The sequence below is a fragment of the Cervus elaphus genome, chromosome 10, assembly GCF_910594005.1.
Source record: "Cervus elaphus chromosome 10, mCerEla1.1, whole genome shotgun sequence".
Taxonomy (NCBI): domain Eukaryota; kingdom Metazoa; phylum Chordata; class Mammalia; order Artiodactyla; family Cervidae; genus Cervus; species Cervus elaphus.
In genome coordinates, this window is record NC_057824.1 from 18,935,536 (window position 1) to 18,960,044 (window position 24,509).

A 24,509-nucleotide genomic window follows, 5' to 3' on the forward strand; every position below is an offset into this window, starting at 1 on the left:
TAGATCCAGCCTGCTGCAACTAAAGATCCTGCATACTTCAACGCAGATCCTGCACACGGCAGTGAAGATCATGCATGCCGCAACTAAGACCCAGTGCAGGCCAAAAAAAAGTCCCACCTTGCTTTCAGTGGAGCCTCTCCATTCATAGCCTGACCGTTAGGGAAGTCCTGATGGTGTGAGGATATACTTGTGGACTGTGGAGATTGGATGCAAAGGTGGTTGAGAATCCCATCTCATAGGCATCATCTGCCAAGAGACGCTGATTCTCATGAATCTTGGTGGACTCTGGCAGTGTTAGTATCACTGAAGAAAAACATTTTAGTCCTATTAAAGGTTAATGCATCAGTATCCACAGAGCCTGCCTGGAAGAGACTCAGAAGAGGGATGGATTTTCCCAGTGATGGATACAGGGTGGGCTGCCCTCCTGCAACCCTGCCTGGCAATGCAAATGTGCCCACCCAATGGCATTTGGCATTTGTCACCCTGTTTTGGGGAGGGGGTGCTGACCTGGGACCACAGGTTTGCTCTGATTACAGGAGATTTTGTGCCAGCTCCTCAGGGAGTTGGCTGAATGGCCTTCCTGGGCAGGATGCGATATACCAACTTGACATTTGCTTGCCAAGCAAGTGGTGTGTTGTCAGCTGCCTGGCCCTGGACCAGATCCTCATTTTGCACAGCCACTTATAATTCAGCAAAGAGGAAAAGCACTCTGATTATGAATTGAGCAGGAGGAAAAAAGTCCTGCAAATAAATGACAAGAAGACAAGAACCATGCATAAGAAAGTGCCAGGAAGGGAGAATGCCACCAGAAGCCTCATGCCGGTGAACAAATTCTGTAGCAAGAGAGGCTCTGGGTTTTGAATAGTGAATTAATCAGGGCTATACAGACATTCTTAACAGTCAGGCAGATACAAGAATCACTCTGAAGTCCATGACTAAATGCTTTGGCCACAGAAGAAATATTATGTCATGGTGAGAGTTAAAGAGTTGCTGAACCCAGAGTGAGTTCCAATCCCAGCCCTGCCTCTCACTAGTTTTGTGACTTTGAGAAGTTATGGTGTCACTTGGTGCTTCGGTTTACTCATCTGTTAAAGGGGCATAACCTTAGCACTACCTCTGCTGCTGCTAAATCACTTCAGTCATGTCCGACTCTATGTGACCCCATAGACGGCAGCCCACCAGGCTCTGCTGTCCCTGGAATTCTCCGGGCAAGAACACTGGAATGGCTTGCCATTACCTCAGGGTTGTGATAAATTAATATACGTAAAGCTCTTAAATCAGCCCCCGGCACATAATGACTATTACGGATGTTATTTTTATTGGAAGGACACAGTTTATTTGCGTGGTCTATTCCTCAAAATTTAAAAATGTGACAGATTGGGGAAGGAAGCTAGAGCACAACAATTAGGGGGAGAAAATGAACCTGAGGTAGAGAAGCGTTATGGCCAGCCTTCTGTGGTTCTTCTAGAGCTGTGTTGTCCCGTATGGGAGTCCCTCCTGTGTAGTATCTAGATTTAAATTGAAACTAATGAAAATGAAACACAACAAAACATTCAGTCCCTCAGTCTCACTCGCCACATTTCAAGGGCTCAATTACCACCTGTGGCTCGTGGCTTCCGTGTTGGACCATGCGGAATAGAACATGTCCATCATCACTGAATGTTCTATTCGATAGTTTTGGCCTAAAGCTCTAGTGACCAGCTGAAGTCCTGCTAAAATGCCTCAGCTTCCATTCATACATTTCGAGCAGTGAGCGCTAAGCAACTCACGTGGGTTATTACAGTTAGTCCTCCCAATGAGTCTGTGAAGCATGAACTCGGACAACCTTCATTCTAAGGGTGGGAGCAAATGAAGCAGAGAGCAGAGGTCATTGCCCGAGGTGAGGCAGCGGGAGAAGGGTGGGGCTGGCTGGATCCTGCTCTGGGAGTCAGAGTCCACAGCCTGTGTTCTGAGCTGCTGCAGTCACAGCCCTTGGCCGTGTAGAGTGCACAGTGTGGGCTGGGAGCACAGGGAGGAAGGGTCAGGACCCAGGGAAGCTTGGAGCCAAGGCTGATGTCTTGGGGGAAGAGGAGGAGGATCTGTTCTGGAGTGATGACTTTGGAAGCTCACAGAGAAACACAAAGCTGGCAATAGGCATGGGGCTTGGAGTTCAATGTGCAACTGATTTCTGCCTTTTCGGAGCAATAGTGAACGGGTGCTGGGATAGTAATACTTTCAAGGGAATGTTCTCCTTAGAGTTTTTCATGAATTGAGTGGTCAGCTTCGCTCCTAAGGACTTTCATGCCTAAGCCAGAGGCAAGAGAGGAGATATTTATTAAAGAGCGGCTGGGTCCAGACCCTATGAACCCTGGAGCTACAGTCGAGATCATGCCAACTCTGCCCTCATGGGGACTTATCCATCCATAATAGCTAAAACTTGCTGAGATATGCATAAAGTACACATTGCATTTAATCCTTACACCAACTCCATTAAATGAGCACATTATCACAATGCCTGTGCCACATTTAGGGAAACAGGTGCTTAGAGAGATTAAGACCCTTGCTCAAGACCACGCAGTTTCTACCCCCACTCCCACCCCCAACATGCCTAGGAATGAGAGGTGACGTCCCAGGAAGTCAGCCCAGGGTTTCTGGCGATACCTGTCTCTGGGCTGTGATCCAGAGGGGGAGAACGCCATTGTCCCACCACTCAGTCTTGTTCTGTGTGGTCTTGAAGGAGTACTTCGAGAGTGTCTCTGTGTTGAACATCATGTTGTGAATGACTCCGTGATCTTCGATCCAGCGACCTTGGGAGTGAATAAAGGAGGGAAAGTATTGGTAAGTTCTGTGAATGCTGCTGCCAGGGGTGTCCACGTGTTCTTAAGATGGCTCTTCCCAACATCCTTCTGGTTGGCCTACTTAATTCAAGGGCTGACCCTGTGGGCTTCAGACTTGTTTCTCTGGAGTGCAAATGTTGGCAGCCACAAAGGAAGGGTCATTATATCTCAGACCTGCCAGATTGGATCTGCTTCCTGGAACATACCTCACAGTCCTGGGGGAAGCTGGTGTTGGCTGTGGAAGCTGATGAGGGAGGCGGGAAGCAGGGCACAGGAAGGCCAAGTTCCTCGGGTTATTCTGTGTCCAGAAGCTAAGAGTCTGGGATTGGGACACTTCCTGTGGGATGGTTTTCCTCATTGGCTTGTGATGACCTGATTTTATACGAAATCTCCAGTGGGCTTGAATCCATGCAAACATCCCAGGGTTTCTCCCAGGATTCCCACAGGCTTGGCTGTTTGAGGGAACCAAGGGAATCAGGAAGGATTTGATTTTTTTGGTTTGTTTAAAAAAAATTTTTTTTTTTTTTTTTGCCACATGGCACATGGGATCTTAGTTTCCTGACCAGGAATTGGACCCATGCCCCCTGCATTGGAAGCACAGAGTCTTAACCACTGAACTGCCAGGGAAATCCCAGGAAGGGTTTCTAGACTTGTCAGCAGATGGAGGCAGACTTACTTCTCTCTGTTTAAGGGAGGAAGGCAGGTACTGAGGAATGTGAGTAAGCTAGGTTGTTGTTGAAAACATAGGGACTGAACCAGATATGGGAAAAAAAAACCCTGTGATGTTACTTTGTACTGCGGAAAAGGGGACTGCACATGAGGGCCAGTCTAAAGGGGGGTTGAAAGTTTCAAGGGGAGAGCTGAGGGTCCATGCCCCTCTCCTACTGGGACGATGAAGCCTCTGGGTAACCCTGCTGATCATAAGACAGCAATGATTCCTGCCATGTCCACAGTAAGAAGGACAGTCTGTGACTGGGACTTGTGGTCATGGGCACAGAGAAGGGAAATGCTCTCTGTTGGGTCAGAGTCACTGCCAGACTGCTGGTGGGTAAAGTCACCCTAGGGTGGCCAAGGCCAAGGCTTTCTATGGGGAAGAAGCAAAACCAGTTGTGGCTTTATCGTTTCTGCCTTGCAGGCAGGCCTGACAGCCAGCCAGGCGTGGGGTCACCAGAAATAAGTTGTGCTGCTGCTAGGGACTCGGGCCTGGAGGTGTCAAGATTCCTGGTCAGGGATAAGGTCAGACAGTTGACAGGTGAAGAGCGTGGACTTTGAATCCATGAGAGCGGGGTTCCCCTCCTGACTTGGCTTCTGAACTTGCTGTGTGCACGTGAACAAGCCTTGGTTTGCATGTGTAACAAGGGTAGGGTCTGTGTGAAGGAATCACGGCACATGTTCACCGTCATGCCATATACCAACACACTTTTTCAGAGTACTTCAGGAACATTAGCTCATGTGAAGCTCCCAATAGCCCTGCAAGGTGCGAACTATTATATCCCTGATTAGAGCTTTCCCTCTTTGCTGGGAATGGAGGCACAGAGTTTGTTCAAGGTCATGTGGCAGAGCTGGGGGTGGAACCTACGAGGTTTAATTACAACTCCCTGCTCCCCCTACCTCCAGGTAAATTCACATAAAACACGAGTGATGAAGAAGCCACCTGCCAATACAGGAGATGTAAGACGCATGAATTTGATCCCGGGGTGCAATTCTTCCTAGGTCGGGAAGATCCCCTGGAGAAGGACATGGCAACCCACTCCAGTATCCTTGCCTGAAGAATCCCATGGACAGAGGAGCCTGGTAGGTTACAGTCCATGGGATTGCAAAGAATCTGACACAACTGAAATGACTTAGCATTGGCAGCAGTGACATGAAACTAACCATTAACATTTTAAAGTGAACAATTCTGCAGCTTTTAGTGCATTCACGATGTTGTGCAACCAGGACCTCTTTCTAGTTCGAGTACATTTTCATCACCCCAGAAAGGGACCCTGCCTATTAGCAGTCACTCTGCAGCGCTCCACTCCACACCTCCTGGTGGCCCCTAATCTGCTTTCTACCTCTATGGATTTATTTATTCTGGACATTTCATAGAAGTGGACTCATTCAGTATGTGGTGTTTTGTGTCTCGCTTCTTTCGCTGAGCTTCATGTTTCCTGGCTTCATCCCTGTTGTAGCATGGATGTATACTCCATTCCTTTTAATGGCTACATAATATTTCATTGTCTGGATAGACCAGAATTTGTTTATTCATCCATCTGTCAGTTGGTACACATTCGGGTTGTTTCTACTTTCTGGCTGCTGTGAATAATGCTGCTATGAACATCATGTACAAGTCTCTGTTTGAGTCCTTGCTCTCAATTCTCTTGGGTAAATACCTAGGAGTACAATTGCTGGGTCATACGGTAACTCTATGTTTAACTTTTTGAGGAACCACCAAGCTGTTTTCCACAGTGGCTGCATCGTTTTACCTTCCCGTTAGCAATGTTCAACACTTGCTATTTTCCTCTTTTTGATTATGTCCAGCATAGCAGGTGTGAGTAACTCACTGTGGTTCTGAAATGCATTTCCCTATTGCCTGACAATGTTGAGCTTTGCAGCCTGTGAATACTGTGAGTGAGAGTACTCTGTTAGAAGCAGGTAGAGGTTTCATGGGCAAGAATCTTTGGAGCCTCACAAATAAATAACAGAAGGCTTCTGAAATCTATCAGGAGCCTTCTTGTTACAGCTTCCTGATGACTGAGCCATGTCATCGCAGCAGACGACATGGAAGCACAGACATAGACAGCCAGGGAGCTCTCTTTTGCCTTTATTTTTTAAAGAAACCTATAATATCCTGAATCCTGTTCTATGTGACTCTCTTCACCAAGGAAAGAGCAAATCACGTGGAATTACAAATGCCTACCATTTCACCCATTCTAGTGTTTCTCCATGGTATTGACTACCATCAACATTCGAATCAACTGAGTTGCTTGTTATAAACACAGATTCCCGGGTCCCCATTCTAATCCTTGCTGAATATAGAGCTGTGGGTGGGGGCCAGGAGTCTGCATTTTAACAACTTCTCTGGGTGGTTTGAGTGCACACTGATATGTCGGAACCACTGGTTCAGGGACTGTTAGTCCTTCACACAGGCATGTGGATTAGTTCCAGCAGACTGCCCCTTGCTCCAAAATCTGGGTTGACTGTAGTCCCACACCCTCTTCCCTAAGGGACCAGGGAGCCCTCAGACTCTGGATCACTCTGGTGTCTGGGGAAATGTGGGGGTGGGGGTGTCCAGAGCCACTAGGAGGACATGGGAGGAGGGATTGGAGGAAGCCAGTGCAGGAGATGCAAGTGATGCGGGTTGATCCCTGGGTCAGGAATCCTGGAGGAGAGGATCCCTGGGTCCTCCCCTGGAGGAGAGCATAGCAATCCACTGCAGTATTCTTGCCTGGAAAATCCCATGGACAGAGGAACCTGGTGGGCTAGAGTCCATAGAGTCGGAGAGTCAGACACGACTAAAGCGACTTAGCATGCACACACACACTGCAGGCACAGAAGCTTTCTCCTCCTGCATCCTACACATTCTGGCTTCCATGCCCTGGGACCCAGAAGTCAGTTATAACATAAGTTAAGTAGGCTAACCAATCACAGCATCCATTTCTCCCTCAAAATAATATTACCTGAGTTTCAAACAACTACCCTAAAATGAGCTTGGGGAGCATGACCCTTCCATTCTGTGGCACGGCTCATTCCAGTAATTGTACAAAAGGAATCGGCTCCGTGGTGTTTGGGTTATTCCCACCCTGACACTTAAAGGCAACCCAGCCAGTGGCCGGGGACCACTCATCACCCAGCAGAGGTTTCCATTGCCCTGTCAGTTCCTCCTTCTTGCTGTTCAGACCTCTTTATCCTTGTCAAAGGCCAATTCTGGAACGGGAGCAAAACGAGACAGAGGAGAGGGGAAGCTAGGAAACATGCCACTGCTGGGAGCAGCCAGCACGGTTTTACTTGAATTGCATTTTCTCTGCATTATACTCTGGGGCTTCCCAGGTGTCGCAGTTGTAAAGAATCCGCCTGACAATGCAGGAGATGCAAGAGACACAGGTTTGATCCCTGGATTGGGAAGATCCCCTGGAGTAGGAAATGGCAACCTGCTCCAGTATTCTTGCCTGGAGACTCCCATGGGCAGAGGAGTCTGGTGGGCTATAGTCCATGGGGCCGTAGAGTTGGATATGATGGAGTGACTGAGCATGCAATACACTCTCTGGAGACAATTGGGAGGACCTGGCTGGGAATACTGCGTGAAGGCAATAAACACAGTTATCTGTGCCTAGACTTCCAGAGCCTGCTGGTTTCACATGATGCTGCACAGGCGGAGTGTGTGTGTGGGGCGGATGGCTGGGTTTGTAAGCCCTTGATCTCTCTCCGGACCTCACTTTTCCTGTCTGTAGAACCAGTGGGGTTAATGGTTTCCAAGGGCCTTCCAGGCTCCATCATTCCGAGAGTCTGTCATCGCTGTCATTTCAGTATCTGGAGAGGAGGGTAATTATGCAAGTGAAACAGGAAGTAGGATGAGCTCTTCTAGTGAATGGGATTCCTGCTGCTTGCTAATTACACTTTAATTAGGGTACAATGCAGACTCCCACACTGTATCAGTTATGGCAAGGTGCATGTAATTCACCCAGCTGAGCGTTTCAGGTCTGGGAGCAAACCCAGCTAGATTCAACTCCTTCCCCTGGTTCTCAGGGACTGATGTGTATTTATTTCTCAAATATGGTTTAGGAAACCAGAGTTGAGTTCTATCCCTTCTTTTCTCCCCTTCTCAGATATTTTGAACTAAGTACTGTGGTAGACTGTCTCATGGTATTTATACTCTAGGGGGCGGGAGAGAGTTAAAAATAGAATGTATTCTGGGTGCTTTTAATACTCACAGCTATTTTTTTTTTTTTTTTCCCTTGGAATTCCTCTACTAATAGGCCCTGCTAACAGACATGTCTAGGTATGCCATGTTTGTCCCAAGTCTCCCTTTGTTCAGTTGGTTGGCCAGAAACCCAATTCTCTCTTTCTTAAAATTTGAACCAAAAGACACAATAACTAATCAGCTGGTGGTAGGCTCTGCTGTCTCCCACAATGAACTAGGAGTGAAAAGAGAAAAGTGGTCATGAGTGAGGGAAGCAGAGACAAGAAAGCCCACGGGGCAGATAAGAGAGACCACAGGGCTTCCGAGAGCCAGAGGAGGAAGTTTGGTCTCTGTAACTGCAGCTTCTATTCCCCAGTTGCCTCGCATTTGGTTCCCATGATCGTGAGTTTGCCTCTGAAGAGCCTTGCCTTGTGGTCCTTTTCCTTGTGCTGGTGTGAATGGATTTCTGTTTCTTACAGCTGTTACTTCCTGATGTGGTTGAGAATAGGGCTGTGCCTCATTTATTTTGGTGTCTCCCTGGCACAAAGTGTAGACCTTTGCCCATAGTAGGCATTCAACAAATGTTTGTTCTATTTAATCGAACAAATTCCCTCCCACCCTCTGCCCCAATAGTAGACGGCCAGCACTAACTGAACAAGTAGAAAGCAGACCTTGATTTAGTCCAAACTCAATTTGGGAAAAAAAATTACTGTAGTGGGATGAAAATAAGCCTATAAAGAATAGTTAAAATCACTAAATAAGCCTATAAAATAAACCTTTAGTGGAATTAAAGTAAAACGCATAACTTAATATATTCAATAAGAGCATCCCCCTGCCCCCAAGGGGCTTCCCAGGTGGCGCTAGTGGTGAAGAACCCTCCTGCCATTGCAGGAGACATAAGAGATGTGGGTTCAATCCCTGGGTCAGGAAAATCCCCTGGAGGAGGGCATGGCAACCCACTCCAGTGTTCTTGCCTGGAGAATGCCCTGGGCAGAGGAGACTGGCAGGCTACAGTTGCAAAGAATTGGACACAACTGAAGGGATTCATCATACATGCATGCCCCCAAACATTTGCTCAATTCCTACCACAACTTTTCAGGTGCAATAGTAACTATCTGCTAATAGATTATATGGGCATAGATACACTTTGTCGTGCATTCATTTATTTAACAATATTTTAAGGACCTACTGGGCTTCCCTGGATAGCTCAGTTGGTAAAGAATCTGCCTGCAATACAGGAGACCCTGGTTTGATTCCTGGATAGGGAAGATCCCCTGGAGAGGGGATAGGCTACCCACTCCAGTATTCTTGGGCTTCCCTTGTGGCTCAGCTGGTAAAGAATCCGCCTGCAATGTGGGAGACCTGGGTTCAATCCCTGGGTTGGGAAGATCCCTTGGAAAAGGGAAAGGCTACCCACTGCAGTATTCTGGCCTGGAGAATTCCATGGACTGTATAATCCACTGGGTTGCATAGAGTCGGACACGACTGAGCAACTTTCACTTTAAGGACCTACTGTGTATCAGTCAGTAATTCCTTTGAACCAACCTACCATATTAAGCTATAAACATATCTTCATTTTCCTCCCAATTCGTGGGGTCCAGTGTTTCGTTAAGTTCACATTCCCAAAAAGAAGAAGAAAAACCAAAGAAGAAAGGTCTTCTTAACCAGCTGATATGAAATCAATGAGGAAGAACAGCCTTTAAATGAAGTCAACCAACCACCTTAAATCAACCCAGTGCTCCAGTCTGGAGCAGACAAGCTCAGTCAGACCTACAGCCAAGACACTGGTGGATAAACAGCCCTCAGTGGGGCTCCAAACCACATTCTCCCCAAGTCTACAAACCCAGAGTGCCACATGGATGATCCACTGGACCTGTAATAAAAGTGCTGGGGATGAGAACGGGTAGCTCAGTGTACCATTCGAAACTTAAAACCTCATCACTCCTGCTGCAGTCATGAGGCTTGACCCCAGCAAGGCACCCCACAATGGCAGCCCTTTTCTGGACAGGGAAGTAAGACCCTAGCGTCCATTTTAGTAAACTGCTCTTTCTCATGTGACACTGCAGATGAAAGGTGCTGACTGCTTCTTTTTTTGGCGTTGCTTTTTAATTATGACCGTCAATAAATCATTCTGTCCCTGAACAGGGCTTGAGAGTGGCCTGAAGGCAGATGCACGATTCCTCAGGAACTAGGCCAGCGGAGAACAGCTTTCTTACTCCCCACCTCTTCCTTTAATCCTCTGTCAGAAACAGAAACATCCTCTCTCCAAGAAGCTGGAAGCGGACAGCTGCACTTGCGTTTCATCTGGGAACCCTGTTAGCACCCAATTCTACCCTTGACCTGTCTTACTGGCCACTGTCACAGAAACGGGATCTGTCCTCTGTTCTGCATTTTTTCTCAATTAATTTTCCCTTCTTACTGGTGGAGTGGCCTGAATGGTGCCCTCCACCCCTCCTCAAGGATATGTCCATATTCTCATTCTTAGAACCTATGCTGCTGCTGCTAAGTCACTTCAGTCGTGTCCAACTCTGTGCGACCCCATAGACGGCAGCCCACCAGGCTCCCCAGTCCCTGGGATTCTACAGGCAAGAACACTGGAGTTGGTTGCCATTTCCTCCTCAAATGCATGAAAGTGAAAAGTGAAAGTGAAGTTGCTCAGTCGTGTCCGACCCTTAGCGACCCCATGGACTGCAGCCTACCAGGCTCCTCCGTCCATGGGATTTTCCAGGCAAGACTACTGAAGTGGGGTGCCATTGCCTTCTCCGTCAGAACCTATGAGTGTTGCCTCATTTGGGAACAGAGTTTCTACAGATGTAATTCAGTTCAGGATTTTGAGATGAGGAGATTAAAAAAACTGAGATCTAAAAAAAAAAAAAAAACAAAAAACAAACAAACAAAAAAAACAAAACTGAGATCATGGCATCTGGTCCCATCACTTCATGGCAAATAGGTAAAAAGTGGAAACAGTGGCGGATTTTCTTTTCTTGGGCTCCAAAATCACTGCAGATGGTGAACTGCAGCCACAAAATTAAAAAGATGCTTGCTCCTTGAAAGGGAAGCTATGACAAACCTAGACAGCATATTAAAAAGCAGAGATATTACTTTGTCAATAAAGGTCTATATAGTCAAAGCTGTGGTTTTTCCAGTAGTCACGTATGGATGGGAGAGTTGGACTATAAAGAAGGCTGAGCACCGAAAAGTTGATGCTTTCAAATTGTGGTGCTGGAGAAGACTCTTGAGAGTCCCTTGGACAGCAAAGAGCTCAAACTAGCCAATTCTAAAGGAAATCAACCCTGAATATTCATTGAAAGGACTGATGCTGAAGCTACAATACTTTGGCCACCTGATGGGAAGAGCCAACTCATTGGAAAAGACCCTGATGCTGGGAAAGATTGAGGGCAGGAGGAGAAGGAGATGACAGAGGATGAGATGGTTGGAGGGCATCACTGATTCAATGGACTTGAGTTTGAGCAAACTCTAGGAGATAGCGAAGGACAGGGAAGACTGCAAGGTACAGTCCATGGTGTTGAAAAGAGTTGGGCAGGACTTAGTGACTGAACAACAAAAACAATATGCATAGGCTCTAAATGCAAAAGCAAGTGTCCTTATGAGAGGCAGAAAAGGCACAGATAGAAAAGGAGGAGGCAAAAAAAAAAAAAAAAAAGAAAAGAAAAGGAGGAGGCAATGTGACCGCAGAGGCAGAGATTGGAGTGATGTGGCCACACACCCAGGAATGCAGACAGCTATTAGAAGTGGAAGAGGCAAGGAAGCCTTCTCCCTTAGAGCCTCTGGAGAGGGCCTGGCCCATTGGCACCCTGAGTTTGGACTTCTGGCCTTCAGATTTTCTGTTGCTTTAAGCCACCCAGTTTACAGTACTTTGTTGCAGCAGCTGCAGGAAACCAATACACCTGAGTCCTCAGTCTCAAGTGGTCCCAGCTTCTTCTCTCACTCAAGGCCTTGGGATCCCGAGCAGTCATGATTTTTTGCTTCACTGCTCTGGTGTTTTGGGTTAATCCTTCCTCTGGGTGATGCATGGATCTGCGGCACTGGCAGCACCTGGGAGCTTGTTGTGTAGTTGCTAAGTCATGTCTGACTCTTTGCGAACCCAGGGGCTGTAGCCCGCCAGGCTCCTCTGTCTATGGGATTTCCCAGGCAAGAATACTGGAGTGGGTTGCCATTTACTTCTCCAGGGGATCTTCCTGACCCAGGGATCGAAACTGTGTCTCCTGAATTGGCAGGCGTGTTCTTTACCCCTGAGCCACCTAGGAAGCCTAGATGATTCATATACACGTTTGAATTTGAGAAGCTCTAGTAGGATAAACTGTACAGTGACAATTAGGTCTCTTCTTTACCTGCAAGGATTCTAGTTTATTCATGTCAAATCTGTTAAATATGAAGTGAAAGTTTTGTAGATATAAACCAAATGCTTAGGATAGAATGGCACGCCAATGTGTTATGCATGCTGTGGCATGATGTCTGAAACTTGCTGTAAAAGATTCAAGGAAGGAAAGAAGGAAGGAGGAAAGAAAGGGCCTTGGGTGGGGACAGTGGAGGCCAGGTGAGGTGAAATGTGGACACATTTTTGCAGCTCGGTGCCGGGTACACAGAGCTTCATTGTGAAATTCTCTCTACTTTTTCTGCAAGTTGGAAATTTCCACAATGAAAAGTTAGGAAATGCCTTGTTTTCCCAGCCACCCTTTATCTTTAGTTTTTTCCCCATGAATCCATTTTCATCCTCTTATGGAAATGGCTGGTGTTGGAGGGACACCTTTTCTATCTCAGTCTGTGGTTTTCTTTGCTTTGCTTCTTCATGTTTGTGGGTTTTGCTGGCTTTCAGGACGTTTTCGTCAGAGGGTTATTTCCGAGGGAGCAGGATGGGAGCTGATGAAGGTTTATGGCATCATCTGACTGGGTTTCCAACAACATCTGCTGGGCTTGTGTTGTTACCGGCAGCAGGAATTTGATTTCGTTTCTCTTTCCCTACCTCTCCTACCTCTCTCATTCAGTCTTTTTTGTCCATTGGCTAGAGTATCATGTATATGACCTTTGGGTCTCTGATTTACATGTGATTTGCATATTATACTTCTAGTTCACAGGTTCTCAATTAGGGGGGTTGTTTTACCTCCTAAGAAACATCAGGCACAACTAGGAGAGGGATGCTGCTGGAATCTAGTGAGTAGAGGCCAGGGATGCTGCTAAAGCCTCTACAATGCACAGGACAGGCCACCCCCCAAGACAGTGATCTGGCCTCAGATATCAATAGCAGGACTATGAGAAACCCTGATCAAGTCTTAAAGATCATCCAAGTGGGGACTTTACTGGTGATCCAGTGGTTAAGATTCTGCACTACCAATGCAGAGGACCTGGGTTCGATCCCTGGGCAGAGAACTACAAGTCTCAGCAAAGACTTGGCACACCAAAAAAAAAAAAAAAAAGAAATCATCCAAGTGCCTTTGGCCACACTTTTTTGCTTTGTCTCATAAAGGAGAGGTGGAGTCACGATTGACTGCAGTATCAGTGAGGAATATTTACTCATAGGTTGATTTTGGGATAGAATGTGATTGCTCATTTGTGCAAGCGGTGTCCTGCACGCCTCCAGGGGGCTCCACCCATATAATGTTAATGAAAACAACCCCCTCAAAATTGTGCAGCACAGAGTCGACACAGCCATAAGTGGTTGCTCCAGTTTTGGGGTTGCCTTGGTGGTTCTGAAACTGAGAGAGACTTTTTATTCTGGCTGCCAGAGGTCCCTGGGAATGCTGTTGAGTGTCCTTTCAAGAAAAGAGGAAATATGGAACTGTGAGGACCTCACTTGCTTTATTTTAGACCTTCATTCCTGGTGGTTCAGACAGTAAAAAATCTGCCTGCAATGCAGGTGACCTGGGTTTGATCCTTGGGTCAGGAAGATCCCCTGGAGAAGGGAATGGCTGCCCACCCCAGTATTCTTTCCTGGAGAATTCCATGGACAGAGTTGTCTGGCGGGTTAATGTTTACGGGGTTGCAAAGAGTCGTACATGACTGAGAGACTAACACTTCCACTTTCTCACTTTCACCTCATTATAGAGCATCTTCTTTCGCCCCCGGGCCATGTCCATTTGACTAGATCTAAAATGGTCAGATTACAGTATTGTGGCTTTCATCTGAAATGTGGTGGTGATAGCTTCTTATTTTCAGTCAGTTCCTTGGGAGAGGAAATACATGCTGCCATAAGACTTCCTATCCACCCACTATTTGCTTGGCGGGATTTCCTTAGTTTCAGCAGCATAACTTAATCTTGCTGGTCCTCAATCACTTTGCAATAAAAACTGAGATTGCAGAAAATGTTCATTGTCATTACCAGTGATGGAGCAGTAAGTACAGGCTTCTGGAGAGAGAGAGGGAATTGTGTGATTTAAACTAGCGGAATGAGCTTCTTGCCCCCAGAGAACGGCTTTTCATTTCAGCAAGGTCTGAGGGAAACTATGGCAGAGTTCAGGGACACAGAGGGACAGAGCTGGGAGGTGTGGTCACTGAATCCACTGGGCACTCCTGCCCTGTGGACCGACCCATGGACGGAGTTGGGATTTCTTGGGACTCGGTCTTGGGTCACTGACTGCAACCCCACATCCCCACACCATGGGGCCCAGGCTGGGTGGTAGATCCCTGAGGTTCATGCCAGTCCTTCTTCTGTTGCTTCTCCCTCTGATGACAGTCCCTGACTTTCCACTGGGGACCCATCAGTCCCCCATGGGTGACATGGTTTGTGTCAAGCTTGCCATTCCCCACCCTGACCTGGGTGTGAGCACGTGATTAGCATCATTCCATCCCCCTGGCCACAGAAGTTGGTTCTGAAGAAGCAAACCGGTCCAGGGAGAGTCAATCTTGGGAATATGGGTTTGGACTGTGCTCCTCAAAAAAGATATTTTGGAGTCCTAACCCCCAGAGCTTCAGAATGTGACCTTATTTGGAAACAGGGTCATTGCAGAGGTGAGGTCATTAGAGAGTAGGGTGGACCCCTAATCCAAGTGACTGGTGTCCTAATAAGACAGCCACGTGAAGACAGAGACATAGGAAGAACTCCCTGGGCTGGACGAAGGGCTGGAGGGATGTACCTACATGTCAAGGAATGCCAAAGATCACTGGCAAACCCTGAGAAGCTTGGAGAAAACAAAGGATTCCTACCGCTTTCAGAGAAAGTATCGCTCTTGTTTGTTGTTCGGTTGTAAATTGTGTCCAACTCTTTGTGACCCTGTGGGCTGCAGCATGCCTGCTCTTCACTATCACCTGGTTTGCTCAGATTCATGTTCATTGAGTTGGTGATGTTATATCTAACCACCTCATCCTCTACCGTCCCCTTCTTTTTTTGCCTTCAACCTTTCCCAGCATCAGGGTCATTCCTAGCGAGTTGGCTCTTTGCATCAGGTGGCCAAAATATTGGAGCTTCAGCTCAGCATCAGTCCTTCCAATGAATATTCAGGGTTGATTCCCTTTAGGATTGACTGGTTTGATCTCCTAGCAGACCAAGGGACTCTCAAGAGTCTTGTCCAGCACCACAGTTCGAAAGTATCAATTCTTTGGCTCTCAGCCTTCTTTATGGTCCAACTCATATATGTACATGACTACTGGAAAAAAACCCATAGCTTTATTGTTCTACTGACTCCTTGATTTCAAACTTCTGGCCTCTAGAGCCATGAGACAATGAATTTCTGTTGTTTTAAGCCACATGGTTTGGTGGTGCTTTGTTATGGCAGCCCTAGGAGATTAGTAAAAGTATTTACAAATTAGCAGTCTTCCTCCTTCAGAATCATCATCACCACCTTTATCTAAGCAACAGAGAGGGTCTCCTATGGATGTGGAGACTGTGATGTGGGGAAGTCCAGCCTCCGCGGTCAGTCAGTGTGCTCTTTGGCCTTAGGGGTTGGGCCTTGATTCTGGGGTTTTCTGGGGCCACGCTGGGGCACCATCCCCTATTACCTGTCACCTTTCCACAAAGACCGATGCTCCCCCTCTGGCTGTTTGAGCCCCATCCACGACGTAATCATGATAGGCAGGATTAAGACGGTCTCAGGATTGATGCCCCAGATATACACGCTTGTTAGAATTCCCTTCCCTTGCACATGGGTGGGACCTGCACCTAGCTTCTAACCAGTGGACATGGAAAAGTTGAAGGGATTTTGCAGAGGTAACTAAGGGCCCTAACCAGTTGACTCTGAGTTAATCCAGAGGTAATTATCCTTGCTGGACCTGACCTCAGCAGGTGTGCTCTTAGCAGAGACTCCGGAGGAGATCCTCTCCTGCCGGTCTTGAAGAAGCAAGCTGCCCGGGTTCTGCAGCTGCGGGGAAAGGAAGTCTTCTAACAATTGCATAACCCTGGGAGAGGACCCTGAGCCTCAGATGAGACCACCCCAGCTGGCATCTTGACTGCAGCCTTGTGAGACCCTGAGCAGAGGACTAAAGTCAACCATGCTCAGAGTCCTGACCATGGGATCTGAGAGAAAATAAATGGGTGTTGTCCTAAGCTGCTGAGTTTGTGTGGCTGTTGTGCAGCCACAGAAAACGAATGCGGCATTCCATTTAAAGGAACGGTCAGGTGCTGTGGCCAAGACTGCTGGGTGTGTGTGTGTGTGTGTGTTCAAGGAGGTGGGGGTGATGAGAGGAGCAGGGTAGAGCCAGATGGGAAGAAGAAAACTACCCTTGGAGGAAGTAATAGCCCTTTGAATGAGGGAAACAGCTTGATCAACATGCAGCCCTGCCCAGTGCCCGGCCCTGCGGGACTGGAGGGAGAATGTTACCCAGGTCTTAGGAGCCTCCATCCTGCCCAGAAGTCCCACTTGGCAGGCGGTACTGGGGGCAAATACTTGGAGGAAAAACACACCCTTTGTAAGGATGCAAAGATTTTCTGATGTGGAATGATGATGAGGTGGGATATTTTAAATTAATAGCTTTATTTTTAAAATACTCTCTCCTGGGACTTTCCTGGTGGTCCAGTGGCTAAGGCTCCATGCACCCAGATCAGGGGGCCTGAGTTCAATCCCTGGTTAGGGAACTAGGTCCCACATGCTGTATCCAAGAGTTCGCATGCTGCCACAAAACATCCTGCATGCCTCAATGAGAATCAAAGATTCTATGTGCTTCAACTGAGACCCGACGCAGTCAAATAAATATTAAAAAAAAAAAAAAAAAAAAACAACAACTTCTCTCCTTTAGTCTTTCCTTCATTCAAGCAGTCAGCATTTCTGTTTCCATGTCCCGAGGAAAGGACCCCATGGGAGAAAGTGGAGAAATCAGAGACTGCCTTTGGCTTTGGGGTTTCACATACTAAGCCTCTTATGGGAGCCACAGAGGAGTTGGGGTGTAGAGAAAGGTTTGGGGGGGGACACACGGGAGTAAGAACAAATCTCTCCCGTCTGATTCCCTGAGAAAGGAAGCCCAGAGGCAGAAAGATCACCAAGGAAGGGTCTCCTTGTCCTTGACCCTGGTGGAGTGGCAGTGAGAAGGAAGCGAAACCTCCCAAAAGATGTGTGGGGTTTGGGAGCAGAGCGGGCGGGAGCCTGAGGCTGTGTGTCAAGCCCTACAAAGATGGCCAGACCCTGGAGACCCATTAGTGGGAAGCTGGCCACCATCTACACTGCCCGGCTCCACAGGGATGCTCCAACGGTATTTGTCGGTTGAAAGGATGAACAGAGTCCTAACAAACTCTCGAAGACTTTCTTCACCAGCATCAGGACAACTGACGAGGGATCCTAGGTCTGGGATGAGGGCCCAGATACCGCACATCTGACAGCCCCCAGGCACGAGGAGGCCCTGCTACTCAGAGTTCTGACCTCACCAGCCAAGTCAGCTACGTCTTATGCCTGGGCCACGGCCTCTCCCTGCCGCGTGCTCCCTGCCTGGGACCGCCTGGCCCCTAACCTCTTGGCCTCTGTCTGGGAAGCTTGGAGGAGTGGTTGCTTGCCTCCTTGGGCTCCGTGGAGCCCCTGTGAGAGCAGCCCCTGGTGCAGCTGAGCTGAGCAGCAGGACAGCAGCGTCGTCTCCTCACCCCTCTCCTGAGTTAACTGGCCCTGAGGTGTTCATAAGAAGTCCAGTTAATTAGTCGCTGGGCCCAGAGAGCCCCTTTCATCATAGTTTGTGTCAGGCCTACCCCCTGGAATCTGAAGAGGTCTTCGGGTGCTGGCAGCACCAATTTTTATCCGTTATTTTCTCTATTACGGATGATGCTTTTCCACACTGGAGTCAGACAGAGGTCGGCTTGAGCCCAGCTCACGAAGACAAATGCTGGTGCTTTTGCTGGGCCCGCGGGGCCTCCGTGTCGTTAACACAGCGTAGTCGGGGCGGCTCCCTGCTGCCTGGGAGCTCCGAGGATGTGCGACTTTCAAAGGTGTTTGGGATGACCACTTAACTAGAAGGAAGAACACCAGACGGCTGTAGGCATACCAAAGGCAGGGAGTGAGGTCCAGTGTCTGGGACCATCCAGGGCTGAGTTCAAGTCCTGCTCTGCCCCTCGGCAGAATGTCTGCTGCGGGACCTCAGGAAAGATTTGTACATTCATGGGCCTCGGATATCTCACCTGTTCTGACTTCTTATCACTGCTGTGAGTCTCGAAGGATATGGTGATTGTGGTGCTTGCTGAGCATTTTTGTAAGCCAGGTTGTGGTTCAGTCACTTAAGACAGGGGTTTTCAGCTGAGGGCCAATTTGTCCCCCAGGGGGTGTTGGGCAATGTCTGAGACATTCTTGGTTGTCACGACGGGAGGAAGGGACATTCCTGGCACCTAGATGGTGGAGACCAGGGATCTGCCCAACATCTGACACTGCATAGGATGGTCCCCACCACAGAGGGCCATCTGGTCCCAAATGCCAATAGTGCTGAGGCTTCAAAACCTGTTTTAAGGCAGTGACCAGCTCAATAGATGGCAGGTTGGTTATAAATAAGAAGGACAGAAGAACATACTTTTTTCTATAAAGGGATGAATTTATGTATATAGGCACTTTATGGACCTATAGTACTTTATAGGCAATACATATACATGGTCCAAGATCTAAAAGGTACACAGAATGTACAATCCAAAGTTTCCCTTCCACTCTGTCCCCTTCCTGGAGGAACCAGTGTTACCAGTTCCTTGTTTATTTCTTTAGAGGTTCTCTGTGCATCTATAGGCAACTATATGCACATATACACACACATATGCACACAAATATGCATGCTACACATATTCTTTGCATCTTGCTTTTGTCACTTAATCCATCTTGGAGATAACTTCCTACCAGGGACAAAAAGCTTCCTGTTTTTCTTAGTTAAAAAAAAAAGAAAAATATTTTTGGCTGTGCTGCACAGCCTGTGGGATCTTTAGTTCCCTGACCAGGGATTGAACCTGCGCCCCTTGTAGTGGAAGTGTAGAGTCCCAACCATTGGACCTCCAGGGAAACCCCTTTCAGTTTTTCTTTTAAAGGTGACAGAGCATGCCATTCTATGCATGTCCAGTATTTCATTTAGCCACTCCCCTCTGGATGGATAGGTTGTTTCTATTTTCTTTCACTGTTGCAAACTAATGTAATGAATAACTTTGTATGTGTATGATTTTCCACAAAGCAAATTAGTAATGGTAGGATAGAGCCCTACAAGTGGAATCACCAAATAAGAAAGTTTGTGTGTTTGTAATGTATGAGATGTTGCTAAATTACCCTCCATTGAAGCTGTAAGGTTTCCATTTCCTGCTGGCAGTAGTGTTGGGGTGATTTTGTAATTTAAAAAAATTTGCTCTCACCGTGTGTATCATCTCATCAGAAGCCTTCTGGGGATCAGTAAAAGGTGAGCATGCCTTACAATATTTTGTGCCCCTTGTATTCTCAGCGCTCAGGGACCCAGAATCTGCCCATGGGAGATCTTTTAAGTGTTATGAAGTTAATGCCGCTGGGAAGCCGAGAAAAGTGCTCTTTCGTTCCTGCTTCCTGGTGCTAATAGTTCCCAAATGACTTGCGTCTGGAAGAGTTTACATGTAGGGAAAATCCCTCTCAGCAAATCTCCCTCTGAGTGGTTGCTCAGCTTTATTTTTCGAGTTTCTGATTCAAGGGTCCCTTTGAGAGTTGGGTGGAAGTCCCCGCAAAAAGGCACCAGCAGTTTGCCCATCATGTCAGAGGTTCCCAGAGCTGCCCTTGGACCCCCAAAAGTGATTTTCTGACTGTGTGTTGGGGGGTGAGGTTCACATTACTAGCACCCCTCCCTGCCCTGTGAGAGGAGTCTGCAGATTCCCAGTTCAGAACGAGCAGAGCCAGTCTGTGTGTCTGGGGCCACCCTGGTCCCTTGTCTGGCTTCTCCCTTCCCGCTTTCTGACCAAGTGGCTGAGCAGTTACTCAGCCTTGTGGAGTTGTTGTTTCCTCACTGTGGACCGGGGACAACACTTGCTTTGCAGTGTTGTCCTGGAGATACCCACAGCAGAGCCTGTGGTGCAGAGCCTGGCAGCAGGCTCACATTTGAGACGGGAGCTGCTGTTAGTCTAGTTACAGGGGGGCCCTCCGCATCCTGACTGCCCCCTCCTCTGCCTCTCAGTTAGACCGGAGTCTCCTTGCTCAGTGGCAGCTGGCATTCCGGGTGCATCACGTTCCTTCTTGTCACAGAGACCTCGTACATGCTGTTCCCTCTGCCTGGAACACTTGTCCTTCCTCTGGACTCCCGAGGTCTCTTTCTTTTTATTTATTTATGTTTGGCTGTGCTGAGTCTTCACTGCTTCTCATTGTGGTGGCACACGGGCTCCAGGGCGCACGGGCTTCAGTGGTTGCAGCACGTGGGCTCAGGAGTTGCGGCTCCCTGCCTCTAGAGCACAGGCTCAGTAGTTGTGGGGCATGGGCTTAGTTGCTCAGCGGCCTGGGGGATCTTCCTGGACCCGGGATTGAACCCGTGTCTCCTGCATTGGCCGGCAGACTTTTTACCACTGAGCCACCAGGGAAGCACGTGGGATCTCTGATCTTCCTTGCAGCATGCGGGATCTTTAATTGCGGCATACAAACTCTTAGTCGCAGCATGTGAGATCTAGTTCCCTGACGAGGGGTTGAAGCCAGGCCTTTTGCTTTGGGAGCACTGAGTCTTAGCCACCGAACGACCAGAAAAGTCCCCCAACATCTCTTTCACTGGCAGCTCAACTGCCACCTTCCTCCAAGAGCCCTTCCCTATCTCTCTGATTTCAAGTCCATTTGCCCTTGCTGTCTTCTCCCAGAGAGGCTGTCCTCTTCCATCTTGGTGCCTCTCTGACTTGTAATGACATCTATCAGTGTGTTTACTTCTCTGATGTCTGTCTCTCCCATTGACCCACGTGCTCCAGGTGAGCTGGAGGGACCAGCTTGGGCAAGACCCCGAGGCAGGTGGGGGCTGGTTGGAGGCACGTGCAGGGGGCCTTTGTGATCTGGAGGGAAGCTTGTGAGGGGAAGAGAGATGAGAGCGGGTCAGGGGCCAGGCCGTGGGGATCTTCTGGGTCTTTGAAAGACAAAGTTTAACTTCTCTTCAAAGATCATACGTCCCTCCAGTGCACCAGCATTAAGCAAGCTACCTGATCTAACTGATTACTTTAGGCTTTAATATTTTATTATTCTCAATAAAAGTCTTTTAATGATTTACTGTATACAAGATCATCGGCCATGATATGAAAGGCAGGGTGGAGGGTAGGGTGGGCCTGGGGCATCGGGGAGATGCCTTTGGAGGCTGCAGCCATGGTCCCCATCCTGACTGCAGGCCGTGGGTTCTAAAGACAACCCTGTGCATCCCTGAGCATGCTAAGCTAGCACTTCTTCCAGGGAATGATTCCAAGAAGCGTGGGCTGCCTCAGTCTCCCCAGAGGTGACAGAGAAGCAGCTCTCTGTTTCAGGGAGTGGTGGACACCAGGCTTCTGCCGGCACAGTGGCCTGGCTGCGGGGCAGAGCTTACCCGAGATGGTGGTGAAGTGGGATGGGGAGGTCATGGTCACGAAGGGTGGCGTGAGGTACTTGGCTTTGACGCCCTCCTGGGCCAGGCGGTCCATGTTGGGGGTGTCCACGTCCTGGTCATAGTCCCAGCGGAACCCGTCGAAGGAGATGAGCAGCAGCTTGCGGAAGCTCTTGGTCCCGGGGACGGGGTGGCCGCTGGCCCAGCCCAGCAGGACGGGCAGCAGCAGCATGAGGGCCCGGGGGCCTGTCATGTCTCAGCGCCTCCCACGCTCTCACCACTGGGGCCACAGCCTGCTCCTGTTTTCTCCCTTTTTTATCTGCGGATGAGCAAAGTCCACGTTGATAATTCTGCCCCAGCTCCATTGTGGACCGGAACACACCTGGAGCCGAATGAGATGGCACACCTCTGACATGATGGAAGAGTTCTGGGGGCGGGTGGTGGTGGTGTCTGTACAACACTGATGCGCTTCACGCCACGGCCCCGTGCACGCTAAAATGGTGGAAACAGTGTTGTGTGGATCTTACCATGATATAAAAAGGCAGACCACGTCAAATGTTTTGAACTCGTACAGATTCCACTGTTGTGAACATTTGGAGAACAGATTAGATGGGTGCTTTCCTTTACTCGATATAGCCTGTTTTTTTTTTTGATATAGCCTGTTTTTATAGGGAGAACAAATTACTGTTCATTATGAAAACAGCCACCGTGGATTGCATGCCCACGAGGTCTGGGAACTATACATACATCATCTATTCTCTCCCATTTAATTTTTTTTGAAATTCTAGAAAGGTTATTAAGTTGAACATTCCCCATAGGAATTAAAAAAAAAAATCACTGTGGTCCAATACACAGAAGATAAAATTCACCATTTTAACCATTTGAAAGAGGACAGTCTCAGCGACATTTAGTCCATTCACAGGGCTGACATTTAGTACACTCACATTCACCACTCTCTAGTTTCAGACTGTTTTCATCCTTGCATGTTAGCAGTCACTTCTCATTCCTCCCTCCCCCCGGTTCCCAGCAACCAGTGATCTGCTTTCTGTCTGTTTGGATTTACTTATTCTGGACGTTTCATATAAGCGGAGTCACACAGCATCTGGGCTTTTGTGTCTGGCTTCATTTACTGAGCACCATGTTTTCAGGGTCTCGTGGCGCTGCAGCATGTGTCGGCACTTCACTCTATTTTATGGCTGAATAATATTCCATTGTATGGATGTTCCACATTTTATACGTCCGTTCACCAGCTGACGGACATTTGGCTTGCTTCCACGTTTTGGCTGATGTGAATAGTGGTGCTGTGAACATTTGCATATGAGCTTTTGTTTGAATACTCCCCACTTTCCATTTAATTTTTACAACATATCTATGAGGCAGTTTTTACTTTGTACTCGAATAAGCAGCTCAGAGAGACTATAGAACCTCTCCAAGTCCACCCAGCAGAAGTGAGGCTGTGACTGTCATTTTAATACTTGGCTACATGTCTGCTGCACACAGGAATATAAAATTCCCCAAGGGAACAAATGGATGTGAACAGGCTTAAGCATCTATCCCTCCATCCCACATTTATTGAACACGTTCTATGTGCTATGGGCTTTCCCAGTGACTCAGTGATAAGGAATCTGCCTGCCAATGCAGGAGGCACAGAAGGCGTGGGCTCGATCCCTGGGTCAGGAAGATCCCTTAGAGGAGGAAATAGCAACCCACTCCAGTATTCTTGTCTAGAAAATCCCACGGACAGAGAAGCCTGGTGGGGTACAGTCCACAGGGTCACAAAGAGTTGGACACAACTTAGCGACTGAGAACGCACATGATAGATGCTAGGTGCCAGATACACACAAGCTCAGATGCAGGGTTTGCCTGTGTGGCTCAGAGTCCAGGGAACAGGCAGGCAGATAAAGGGGAATCCCGCCGCAGGTGCACACTGGAGGTGGGATGGGAGCGCAGGGACAGGGCCTCACCTGGGGAAGGCAGACAGAGGAGGCTTCCCTGGAGGAGGTGCTGCTAGACTTGGGTTTCGCAGGCTGGGAGGAAGTAGCCTGTTGGTAGCATCTAACCTCGGGTGCTCATCTGGATGTGATAACCATCTCCTAACAGACCTGCCTGTGGCCGCTTTCTACAAGTACACGGATGACATTTACCTTTTCTGCTTTGAAGGATCTGTGAGTTGTATAAAGCTGTCACCAGTGGACTTTCCAGTGACAGGAGGTGACAGTCTGCTCAGGTTTTTGGGTGAAGTTTTAGAAGGTTTTTGTCTTGATGTGGGTGGACTGCAGGCAGCATATCAGACCCAGATGAGGTGACCCATTTCCCTCTTCCTGAAACTGCCTGAGAATTTTGATCCAGGTGTTTGCTTAGGTTGACTTTTTGGGGTGAGGATGTGGAGCATCAGGAGAGCTCCACTTTGTATTTGCATAACTTGGCCTCTCTTATTAATTAGCATGGTGTTTTGTTCTAGGATGGAATTTTGTAGAATTTTGTGATGAGTATGCAGTGAGTTGAGGGTGTTTTGCAGCCTGCAGGCCGGGCTCACAACTCTGCTCTGGGCTTACATTTTACACTTGGGGAAAATCTTATAACCTCTCTGTGCATCTCTCCCCTTCTCTGTAAAAAAGGAATAATGATATATTTCCTGAAGTCATGAACCTCCGATGAAATGATGTATGTTGACATGAATGCTTACTGCTCATGGGATATCCACCTGCCTCCACCCCCGCGCCTGCCACTCTCCATCCCCCTTGTAATCATGGCCCTTGTGTTTTGAATGGAAGCAGCACGTATGACTTCCAGCCTGAAGCTTTTAAGAATTGGTGCACAACCGCCTCACCCTGTCAACTGCTGCCACAGGGACTGTGGAAGCCTTGTGTTGAGATGGTAGAATTTCCATCATGCTGGGTTTCTGAGTGATCAAATACATCATA

General features: G+C 48.1%; 1 protein-coding gene across 1 annotated transcript in view; it reads right to left on the minus strand.

Moving 5' to 3' along the window:
* The window catches only part of LOC122702145 (ectonucleotide pyrophosphatase/phosphodiesterase family member 7-like), a 38,184-nt gene extending 16,346 nt beyond the window's left edge, over positions 1 to 21,838 (minus strand). Inside the window, exons 1-2 of the mRNA XM_043915637.1 lie at positions 21,589 to 21,838; positions 2,641 to 2,786 (exon numbers count right to left, since the gene is read on the minus strand). Of these exons, the coding sequence (XP_043771572.1) occupies positions 2,641 to 2,786; positions 21,589 to 21,838 (396 nt within the window). The remainder of the gene's footprint in view (positions 1 to 2,640; positions 2,787 to 21,588) is intronic.
* Between the last annotated feature and the right edge of the window lie 2,671 nt (positions 21,839 to 24,509).